Raw genomic sequence first — 12,294 nt, 5'->3', positions numbered from 1 at the left:
TGGTAAATTAAAAGTGTGTCATCACTTTAGCTGCCTTATGTAGGATTTTCTTTTTTTATATGACTTGTTTGGAAGAATATTATACCGATATCATCTAAAACAGGCATACTACAATAGAAACTTCTCCCTTCAGAGAATGCAGCAAGTTTGTTGTTGGGGGGGGCTGGAGCCAATCCCAGCTGACATTGGGCGAGGGGCAGGGTTAAACCCTGGACAGGTCGCCAGCGTTTCGCAGGGCCAACACACAGAGACACACACAACTATTAACTCTCACGTTCACACCCATGGTCAATTTTTAGTACATGCAACAATTTATAAGCTTTTACTTTACCATTGGGTGTACTTCTGTGGATGCATATAAATGTTTCAAGTGTGTAGGTTTTAAAAGTCGCCGTGGAAAATTAAAATCAAAATAAACCACAAAAGCAAAACATCTAAAAGTAAAGACAACCCATGCACATATCCAAAAAAGAAAGATGCATACATTAAAGAATTTTTTTTTTTCAAAAATAAGTTGGGGGGTATCATTTCCTTTCATTGTGGATTCCTTTGGTGCCTTTCTGTTATGTTTGCATGTGTTGTACTTGTTGCCATTGTGTGGTTTTTTTGCCATCCATTCAGCTGACAGTGTGAATCTATATGGGGACAGCGGAGCGCCCATCATGCTACCTGCTCCTGTGTGTTCTGGGTTGACTCCTGAAACAGTTGTGTATTCACAGCCATGTGGACATGGAGGGCCTTTTTTTTTGTTTGTTTGTTTGGACAGGAAAGCTCTGTCTTTTGTGAGATTTGTGAAAGAATTTCTCTCTCTCTCCCTCTTTCTCTATCCATCTATCCATTGTGATGTTGCTCAAGAATGTTGTGGTGGCCTTTGTTGATTTCTAATGTGTTTTACGGTCATTGTATGTTCAACATGGGCCGATACTTGCAGTATGTGTATGCACGTCAACGTTGTGGAATATGCCACTGTTGTGTAGAAAACACTCTGGGCTGTTCATTGTTGCATATATCACCATACTAGAAGCACTGAAGCTTCTAGTATCAAAAATAAAAATAGAGTACATTGTAGCAGCATTTATCGACGATATCACAAGAAGTGTAGTATACTTAATTTTGAGGATGGTGGAGAAGTTTTACAGTAGCCTAAAAGAAGTTTCATAAAGATAAACAAAATACACAACAAAATATTTAACCTCTCAAATCGGTGCTTTGAGAGGGTGGCCAGTCTTTAACATGAATATTCTAGCAAAACAATATTGTGGAAAAATTACTCAAAACAATCCTGATTGAAACTACAAATTTGAATCAGGATCGCAAATGAGAATTAAAAAAAAAAATTTAGTTGACACCTTATCCTCTCTTGTGTTAGGAATCCTTTCGACAGTGATTCCATCTGTTTTAACAGATATAGTCCCTGCAAAAAATGAGGTTGCTGTGCATGCGGTCGGGGGATATAAGGAATGGACTGAAGAGAAACTGAAGAAAATTCTGGGACTCTGGGGCCAATCTGAGTTGTTTTGGGCCAGTCACAGGGGCCATTGGGCCGAACTGCAGGACACTTTGGCCAATGAGATACATGCAGGTTTACTAGACAGGAACTTGCCTCCTCTTTGGCAACTCCACAGAGACATTGGGCCCCTAGGTTAACCGTCCCATTAGGACGCAGACAAATAAAAAGAACAGGCACGAATCCTTTGTGCACATCTAGGTTGACCATTTCCCATGACGTGCCATATCTACATTGACACAGCTTCTTTGTCAATATCATTATGAAATCCGGTTTTATATTCCCCTATTCACTCACACAGCAGTCTGCAGACCTAATCGTGAGGGGCCACAGCATCACCTTGGGCCTCACGTTATATTCGATAAAATGATTGTCCACAAAGTGAGGTATACATATCCTAAATATGATGGGGGAAAAGAAAGTGGTATGAATGGTAAATTGCAATGGGCAAAAAAGTATCCAACAGGTCTAATTTTGTCTGCAATAGTAGGCGGTATCCATTTTCTTATCCATTTTTATTGTTTTACTTGGTGTTGTGTTCCTACTGGTGCCTTAGCAGTGTATTTGCATTGCAAAAACCATGGTGCCATTGCTCTAGTTCTTTATAACCGAGAAACCCTACAAGACAAAATGTTTTTTCTGGAGCTGGTCTATGGTCAACATTGTGCCATTGTGGCGGCTTTTCTGGCCCTTTATGTTTTATTTACATCTCTCTCCCGTTCCCTCTCTCTCTGGCTCATCCTACATTACCCAGATCCGCCGAGAGTCGGCCCCACGCTTCCATTGGCCCGTCTCCACTTTCCCTCTCAAGCTTTCGCACTCTGGTGGGATCTGCGCACAAAGAGCGCGGAGCCAATCACGGGGAGCCTCTGATAAAGGTCGACCAATGAGCACGAGCCTCTCATTTACATAGGCGCGGGCTGAGCCAATCGGGAGTCGGCACAGGAGCTGATTTGGACCCGTCTGCCCAATGGCCGTGGGAGGTATAGAGTTTTGGGGGAGTGCATATAATCAACATACTATCGAAGGTGCTTAGATATTGATCCTGTATTTCGAGGTAGTTCAAATTCACCTCTCTTGGTTCTTCGGGCTCGACCTCAAAACAATTTTTTTTCCGCGCTTCGTGGAGAAGAACTCGCGTAAAAATGCCGAAGAGAAGGGTGAGTGTCGCCTGTGCCGCCTGTCTCACTTTCTCACTGTAGTTTCTTTTTTCCTGCTCTTGCATTTGAGGGGGAAATAGCGGATGCGCGATTTTGTGGCGACGTCGAGGCAGGTGAGGTGATGCCAAAGTTTCGGGAAGCGTCTTTCAGTCCCGCAGTCTTTCCGGGTGTGCTTCAACACGTCTGCGCCCGCACGACGGCTGTTTCATCGGCCACATGACATTTATTTACACTGTAACCGTCGCCGAGCTCGTCTCAATGGCCGATCGCGAGGTCGTTTCATTTGTCACTTCCCTGTCCACCGCGCGCACTGGTGAAAGTCAAACCGACCCACCGGACGGACGGACGGATGGAGCGATGGATGGATGCGTAAAATCTCGCAGAGGACGTGCGTGGTGATAATTCTCCTGTGCGCATAGACCGAGACTTACATGTTCTGAATAATGTGTAAACTAGCAGCGGGGGGGGGGGAGATCACCTCCTCCCTGTCTGAACGGTAGGCGAGCAAACCTACACCCAGAGGAGGAGAAAGGAATAAAGAGAGGGGGGGGGGGGGGATCAGGGACACGGAGTGCGGGACACTGTCTAAACAGCGGTGCATTGTATCGGTGCATACGTGGAAACTGGCTTTTTTTCTGCCACCTCCAAGCTGCCATTGTCTGCGCACATTCGACTTTGACGACAGAGAATGGGGGGCCTCTAGGGGCGGAGGTCGCCCACATGCAAATGATGCGATTACCAACCTGCGGGCTGAACCAACATTCTGTGTGTGTGTGTGTGTGTGTGTGTGTGTTTTGCTGGGCTGGACTCATCTGTCCACCTTCCTTACCTGCCTGCAGCCTGAACACGCCATGCTCATGTTGTGGTCATGTAAATGAAGCCTGACAGCCCCCACTGTGTGTTATTGTTCGACATCCGCGTCCAGAAGAATCCATGTTTATATTCCATTATTGTTTGGGAGGGGGGGCTCAGCACTTGTCATGTCAGGCAAGATGCCTCCATTTAAATGGTAATCAGACAGCTTCATCATATGGCTTTCATCAGGTAATATGAAATTGCAATATGCAATTTTCCACTTGGATTTAAAAAAAGGTGATTTAATGAAGACGTTGTTAACCAATTTCTGTGATATACAATACTGAACTCAACATTTTTATTTTTATCGAAAAATCAATTGGTCTAGAGAATGTCAGAACGGTTAACGATACAGTTACTGATTGTTTCTGCTCAAGTTACACATTTATTATACTTTCATCATAGTCCATAGTGGCATGTCTGTTCAAATGATCAGACCTTTCTCATTTTTTTATCTGTTTTCAACTGTTTTACCCTTTTCCAAAGCCATACTGTGAATTGATTTGCCTTTTATTATTCCTCCTGAAATTACAAGCTACACATTATACCCTAATGAACCCAATGTGAACCTCACACACATTCACATTCTTAACTACAGAGGGTCAGGCTCTGTGTGTGTGTGTGTGTGTGTGTGTGTGTGTGTGTGTGTGTGTGTGTGTGTGTGTGTGTGTGTGTGTGTGTGTGTGTGTGTGTGTGTGTGTGTGTGTGTGTGTGTGTGTGTGTGTGTGTGTGTGTGTGTGTGTGTGTGTGGTTGGGGGGCTGGGGCTGTCTCATATGCATGGACCTGCACACACTTGCCCCAGTAACAGTCTCTCTATTTGTTGTTTTATCAACGCAGTCTCGAGAGGGTCTTGAGGGCAAGGATACCTCCAAAGTCACAAAACAAGAGGTAAATGTTTTGGATGTTCAAGTGCTGTGTGGTCGTTCTGAAATGTGTTTGTGTGCTGTGTATTTTTATTCCCTGTGTGTGTGTGTGTGTGTGTGTGTGTGTGTGTGTGTGTGTGAGTGAGACAATAGACACATGACAGGTTAATGATTAGGAAGCTTGGAGCAGTCACCAAGCAGCTCAAGATCAGGCTGCAAAGGTACAACTGATATCTCTCTCTCTCTCTCTCTGTCACTCTCTCTCTCTCTCTCTCTGTCTCGTTGATCATCCCTTCCTCCGGTAGCCCACCAGAAGGTCAGAGAGGTTGTTGGTGGTAAGTTTTGTTTTCTCCCCTCCCTGTCCTCACCTCTGTCACTGTCCTCTCCCCCGCCCCCCCCGACTCTGGGACAACAACTGTCATATTACCAAAGCCCAGAGTAAAGTCCTCGCCCAGTTTATGGGATTGATCAGAGCAATTTGCAAATTCCACAAACATCCTTGCACAACGTCCTTGTCCAGTCTGCATGTCTTTTTTTCTGTTGTCCCCAGTATGCAGGGCTGCATGATTGAAAGTGTAGTATCCCAAAAGTTAATGACTAGAATATTATTATAATTCAACTCTTGGCTATGCTTGAAAATACCCCATAGTAACCAAAACTAGCAACCATGATCATATTATCCAGTAAATGTATCACTGGGTCATTTTCATGTGATCATGCAGCTCTGCTGTACAGATCATATATGTGTGTTTTTATCTGTTTTCTACTTTGCGTGTTCAACTCATCTGTTTTGCATCTTTGCATGTCTTCGCACAGTTCATTTGCATGTGCGCTTTCAAGGAATAGTATATGACATTTTGGGACTTGCTCATATTTTCTGTACTAGACGGCTAGCGGTCATTTAGCGTAGCTTAGTATAAAGACAATCAGACGGGGGAAATTGTTGTGTCCAAAGGTAAAAAGAAAAGAAAAATCACCCCCAGCACTACATTATATATCTGGTTTGTTTCATCTGTACAAAAGCCATACTGTAAAAAGCGTCAAGTCACAGGTTCTAGGTCAGGTGACCTGTAAAGGCTCCAGGAAGTCACTGATCTGTTGCGCTTTAACAGACAGACAGACAGACAGACAGTAGAATAGCAAGAGGAAACAAGAGAATAAGCGTAATCTCCCAAAATGTCAATCTACTTCTTGAGGCTTTTACTGTCTAATCGTGTAATCAATGAATCTTTGCATGCTTCCTGATCGGATTTTATATTTCCAGTGAATGCCTTCATAGGTCAACACACTTAATAAAGTGACTTTTTTTTGTTGTTGCAGTAAACAAGCACTGATATGTTGTTTATAGACTACTATCCAGACTGCAAAACAGCTTTAATTTCTGTAATGTACAGTAACTGTAAACGTTGAGCCCCACTCGCCCCAGTCTGAGGATAATATTTCTATCTTATACTTTCATCGTTTCATGTGTCAGGGATTTCGAGAGGAAAAACAGAGATATTCTGTGAAAGGATCACATTATTTAATTTTGTCACAGTAGTGTTAGTGTAAGCTCGTGGCTTCAGGGTAACGTGGTCGGCGCTCAGCAGCCTGGAAAAAAAAAACCTGCAACAAACTCACTCGCGCTGACTGGCGAGAATTGAAACAGGCATCTGAGATAGTCATTGCATGGTGGTTTGTGGACACTTTACTTTTAGAAGTGGCAGATGTTTAAAACTACTTAGCCCAGGAATACAGTCTGATCCCATCGCTCCAAAATACTGTACAGTATTCATCATTATTAACATTAACAGTGGGATCCAGTGCAGACATTTCCATCCTCTATGTGCCATGTGTCGTGGCTAAAGAAATATTATTTTAATTAGTATTGGATTGGCATCGTAAGTGTAGAGAGAAGAGGGAACTAAAGATGAATCAATATTTCTCCAAATACTTTGCACTTGAGCTTGGTCAGTCCTAACTGTCTTTTGTGTAATTTTTAGAAACCCACTGCCCCACCCAAGCCCGAGGCCAAGCCCAAGAAAGCCATCATCAAGGTAAAGCACACACACACACACGCACAGGCACGCGCGCACACACACACACACACACACACACACACACACACACACACAAACACACACTAACACTCTAACACACACAAAAATTTGCAACCGTCTGCCTCTCACTGCGGGTTTATGTGCCTTACCAAGTCTGCTGGATGTGTAAAACACACAGAACTCATCAGGTGCAAAAACATTTTGTGCAGTCACCGGTATTTAAAATATTGATGAAATGTCATGAAACTATAATTTGCAGCACCATCACTCTCTAATTTTCAAATTCTATCATGTGATTAAATTTATTTTTATCACTTTAAAGGCCTGCTAAAGCATAATCAACATTGTGTCTTCCCTTTCTATAATGAGAAGCAGCACTGACATCCTGCGTCAAGATACAGCAAAAACAAGAACGTTCTGATTCTTAATTTGGGTTGGAATTATTCTCAATTGGTACATGTTTTTTTTGTGTGGAAATGAGTAAAAATACAAAGTATGAGCCTTACATACAGAAAATCTTTTGGAGATTGCGTGATAATGTCTGCCATCATCGAGTGTGTATGTTCAGCTGATTTTTCCACATGCAGAAGGTGGCGGATGATAAGGGGGCAAAGGCGAAGAAAGGAGGCGCCAGGGGAAAGAAAGAAGACAGCCCTGCCCAGAACGGAGAGAGCAAGACCAATGAGGTACATGGGGGGAAAAGAGGAAAATAATCAAGAACATCTTAAAAAGGAATCAGTCAGAGAAGAAAAGAAAATAACAATCTTTACTCCCTTTTCTTGTCAATTTGTGTACAAACATGAACACACGTACGCCTGCACCACACCTATATCCCTCCATAACCCACTGCAAACCCATACCTGTGTCTTATCACTAATAATAACGCCATTTTCCACTCGCATACGAACGCTGACACACAAACACACACACGCACGCACACAGATCTATGTGTCTCGTCCGTCTGTCAGCGTGTCATCCATCAGAAGCACGGCTCCCTCTTTGATGTCCGTGAGAGGACAGAGTGAGACAGTCAGAGTCAAGGGTACGGTCGAGTGTTTCTAATCCATCCTCGGTGTGTTTTGGACACTAACATGCAGTGAAATTGGACAATGATCCAGCAAACATTATACCCAGTGTGCTTTGCAGTGCTGTGTGTATTGGCCCGAGAGAGAGAGAGTGAAAAAGAGAGGATGTCTGGCGTTTTCCTTGCCGTGTGCAGTGAAGTGGGCCAAGGACAACTTTTTATACACCAGCAGGAAGGTTCAGCGCTGCTCACACTTGTGATGTCAAAGATGATTGGCTCATCGCGTTCATAGACAACTGGCTCCACCAGTGGCCAGGCAGAGATACAGACAGGATATGTCCCCTCCAGTGAGATCGTGCAAACATGCACACAAACACACACACACACACACACACACACACACACACATACACATAAAGTCGCATACAGACGGATTTCTCTTTCCTTGTTGAGATACTGTTGATTCCTACTGACACCAGAGGAGTTAAGGGATTCAGTGAGTAGCTTTTTCTAGAGCAACGAGAGAGGGCACTTATGTGCCGTGCAAGTGTGTACCTGTCAAACGGGCCAAACTCGTGATATGATTTCAGTCTGAAAGACATTCACTCGGGATCATGTCATCTGGCAACCTCGAGCTGATCTTAATCCCATGTCCAAGAGTCATTTCACAGTCTAATCACAGACATATTTTGCATCTTTGGATTTGACTTGCTTGGGCTTTGCGATATCTATATCAGACGCTAACGCAAACATCAGGGATGAATGGATCTATTCAATGCTCAAATGAAAAAAAAAGAAAAAAGGACAGCATGTCTTCCAGAAACAAGTTTACAGGCATTGTGTTAATCTCTCACATCTCATCTCTCTATTCATCTCTCACAGATCTCTCTGCGTTACAGACCTTTTGTTTTCAATAGCAACTAACATAACTTTCTACAAAGTAGAGTAGACTGCTCTGGGAAAAGTTCATACAGTCAAATTTTGTTACCGTTGGACATAGCCTGGATGCTAGGCTGACAGGCTGCTAGCTCTCGCTTCATATTTATATAGACATAAATACATGAGAGGAGTATTGACCTTCACGTGTAACGCGGCAATAACGTGGATAAATGCACTTCCCACAATGCCCATCTATTCCTTTAAGTACGCTCCACAAACTTCACTGACCTTTTTATTTCCTCGAATCATTTCAGAGAAGTGCTGAGGTCCCATTTGGATGCTTACAGGACAATTTTCCTCTTTTGAAATCATCGGGTTTGTTCCGAGAATCAGGCTCTGCAAGTTGTTTCGCCATTTTGCCCCAAACAATTTCAAATCTGAAGCAAAGGGCTGATGCAAACTTGTTCAGATCAACTCGGTGAAGATGCTTCCAGCGACAGACTTATCAAGCTGAAAAACCAAGTACAGCCAAGTGTGTGGCAATTTCATCTAGGTTATTTTGAGAGATCACCTTTCATCTTCCAACTGGTTAAAGGCCGACTTAGTGATATGCAGAATTCATTTGATCTACACACTCACTGAGGACTTCCCATCTGGGCTTTGGCAGAGCAAACTAAGCAAAGTGAGAGTTAGTGGTATCTACCTGTGGAGAGAATAAGGGGTAACACTTCCTTTCTTTTCTACCTCTACTAACTCTTCCCTCCTACCCCCTCCAGGTAACTGAAGCAGCGGAGGAGGCGACTGAGGAGAAGGCGTAAAGACATGGACGCGTCCACCGACTCGTCCCCTCTGACTCCATGGCAGCAAAGCATCTTTTTTTACTGACGATTTTTGTACCATGCAGAACTTTTTTTTAGACTTGTGATAGTAGAGACGGACAACCAGCAGCCCCATCCCCACACGTTCACGCTCACGCTCTTGTCACCACCTGCAGTATGTTTTTGCTCGACTTCTCCTCCCTCCTCCCTCCTCCGTTCGCTACACACTATGCCTCTCAGAAGCATCAAGACAGAATGAAGTGGTTTTATCAGACGGCTACAAATGTTCTTCATTTTGCCTGAGTGCGGTCCGTAAACACGACTGTTATGATCTTTAAAACCAGCTCTGCCGATATTTGTTGTGATTCTGCTCTTGAAAAGATGATCATTATTATGTATCGGTCACTCAATTAAGGAATGCCCCCCCACCCCCCGATGGTAAAGTTGAGGATTGGTGGATTAGTTTGTCTGCAGAGCTACAAGACACCGGGTCCTTAGTCACCACTGAGAACATCTGCAGGTTTTTAAAAAAAAAAAAACCTTACTCACTTTTTAGAATCAACACCACTGTGTTTCACATAGCTCCTTTTGTACGTGTGTGCCTGAGTGAATGTGTCTGTGTCCCCCCCCCCCCCCCCCCCCCCCCCCCCTCCACCACCACCACCACACCCCTGGACGCCTTGTCCTGCAGCAGAGTGACATAGCAATAACGAGTGGTGCTTCTGTTCTAGACGGCTCTATTGGCTTTGGACCCTCTAGTTTCATCCTGTTGGGAAAATATTTTGAAATAAAAGAAAAAGTTGATGTCACATTGAAGTTTTTCTGTTATTTTTTTTCTGTCTCTCTTATCGTTTACCCCCCCACACACACACAGATTCATGAGCTGTATATTACATTATATAGTTACACCTAACCACTTATATAAAGTAATTATATACCTTCACCCATGCTGTTTTTTGTAGTTTTGAAAACTCGGGCGATCAGTGGAAAGCTCTATGCACACGTATGCCTGTAGCATGTTCTCCGCTCTACTGTAGTTCCAGAGCTCCTGTTCAACGTGTTCATGTTCAGAGTTAGTTTTTCAAACCGACACAAAGCCACCGCTGTGTGAACATCTTTGTGTGTGTGTGTGTGTGTGTGTGTGTGTGTGTGTGTGTGTGAGGTCGCCAGGGGCACGTAGCTGTGTTAAATACAACTGCTGCGTCAGGAAGTGAAAGGTCAGCAATTGCCAAAGTGGTCGGACCTGGCGAAAACCATGTGGTCTGTTCACCGAGGGACAAACTGTCACTCCCAGTCCCACAGACCAATGGCTAGTGCCTCTTATTAGCATGTGGAGGCGTGGAGCCATGCGAGATGTCTGAATACCACAGATTCTGGAGGGGCCAATTAAAATATATTATCAGAGCCTCAGTGAACAGTATGATACCCCTTTAATAGGATTTTACAGCAGGAGGAATATGCTGAATACATCATTCATCGATCATTACGTGTGTTGCATGTGCGTGCGCAGGTGTGTTTGTACAGAATATGTATGTATATTACTTATATTCATTTTAAACGTTTGTTTTTCCAAGGGAAAAATCTTGTGACATGATACACCATACAACTGGAAGTTCTGGACAGGTACTGTATTGATGAATCAAATCTTTGTGAAGACATGCAGACTTCTGTGGCAACAAGAAGGTGATGACAGTGCATAACGGTGATAATTCCGTCAAAGCTCTTTGTAGAAGAACAGGCAGGGTTATTACAAAGTGAAATATAAAAGCAAATTAGGTACATAAAGATATCACCCCCCTGGATTCATATGTTTTAGTTCTTGTGGCATTTTGGAAATTATTGTCACAGAGCAAATGGAGTATGGAATCTAACCCAATCCCTAAAGCTTTAAGCTATTCTCACTGTACATGTGCAGAAATACGAGTATATATGAAACAATATAATATATGATGCCTTTGTTATAGAGGTTACTTTTGTGCCTATAACAGAACAAATACTAGTAATTATACTGTATCTCCTGGTGGCCTGGATGATAAGTTAGACAAGCACAGTAGTGTTTTTGTCTGGTTACCAATAACAAGTTCATTTCTATTCATGTAACAGTAAGAAAAACTACTAATATATAGTAATATACATTTTTGCTCATAACCTTTGACTCCTCTTTGGCCCAAAACTCAATTGAGTGTTGCAGAGGTAGATTGCCTCCTTGTGGCAACGTCAGTCAGCACAACAAAAACTACACTTGATGGGTCAATGTGGTACTAAATGTACAAATACACACTTCAATTTGAGTTTCTAATAATGATAGGGGACAGTAAACTAAGATGAAAACAGCAATCATCAATTAAGCATTACATTGTTACCATTATTATTATCGCTATAAGGCCGTGATCGTAATGGAAATTGCTTGAGGTACAAATGTACTTGTGATTACACCCCAACGCAATTCTATTTAGCCTTACATGACATGAGCACATTTAGCACAGCAAACCTAAGTTTCTAAGTGGAGGGTCAATAAAGATAATTGGATGCAGAAAAGGATGAATATTCCTTCTGCTGAAAAGAAAATAAAACTTCTCACATGGACATTTTTTTTAGCCAGTGTTGCCACTGGGTGATCACATCTTCTGAGTCTATGCCTGTCTGACAAATGTACTATTATTGTTTGACACTGCCAAAATTGATCCATAAATACAAAGCAAAACATATAACAGTACAAATAACAACAACAAAAATGATGGTCACAGACAACACTGGAAAAGATTTTTGGGAAGATGCATCGTCAAACTGACACGGCATCATAACAAATACCAATTCAGACATGATATGGCTACATGTATGATGAAGTATGAATATTTTTTTGATTTTTCAAATCTTGTTAGCTCTTACAAATAAACTGAATTACACTGCTTTATATAAATGAGAAGAGCTGTGTGTGTGTGTGTGTGTGTGTGTGCTAACTGATGTTTTAAGTGTGTCTGAATTTCACAGGAAGCAAATGTGATCCAAAGCAATATAGACCAGTATCCATTGATCTCTTTCACAGGTTATCAAAAGAATGATACAGGGACAGGAAAATGAATATATTTCATACGGTCACCTTTTACATGAGTTGCAATCAGGTGTTAGAAAGATCCATTCTACTGAA

General features: G+C 42.6%; 1 protein-coding gene across 5 annotated transcripts; it reads left to right on the top strand.

Annotated features, from left to right (window-relative positions):
* Positions 1 to 2,458: 2,458 nt before the first annotated feature.
* On the top strand, positions 2,459 to 9,955 carry hmgn3 (high mobility group nucleosomal binding domain 3). 5 transcript variants are annotated; one of them, XM_035618015.2, is made up of 7 exons: positions 2,474 to 2,667; positions 4,361 to 4,411; positions 4,692 to 4,721; positions 6,369 to 6,422; positions 7,013 to 7,111; positions 7,368 to 7,467; positions 9,105 to 9,955. In XM_035618015.2, the coding sequence occupies exons 1-7, from the start codon at positions 2,653 to 2,655 to the stop codon at positions 9,110 to 9,112; spliced, it is 357 nt and encodes a 118-aa protein (XP_035473908.1). In that variant the 5' UTR covers positions 2,474 to 2,652; the 3' UTR covers positions 9,113 to 9,955. The 5 variants fall into 5 exon arrangements, with proteins under 5 accessions (XP_035473910.1, XP_035473908.1, XP_035473907.1 ...); XM_035618014.2 differs by lacking the exon at positions 2,474 to 2,667 and adding an exon at positions 2,736 to 2,780; XM_035618017.2 differs by lacking the exon at positions 4,692 to 4,721 and having other exon boundaries at positions 2,459 to 2,667.
* The last annotated feature ends 2,339 nt before the right edge of the window (positions 9,956 to 12,294 follow it).

The sequence above is a fragment of the Scophthalmus maximus genome, chromosome 18, assembly GCF_022379125.1.
Source record: "Scophthalmus maximus strain ysfricsl-2021 chromosome 18, ASM2237912v1, whole genome shotgun sequence".
Classification (NCBI taxonomy): Eukaryota; Metazoa; Chordata; class Actinopteri; order Pleuronectiformes; family Scophthalmidae; genus Scophthalmus; species Scophthalmus maximus.
The sequence above is the reverse complement of the archived record's forward strand: the minus strand, read 5'-3'. Positions and strand labels throughout refer to the sequence as shown.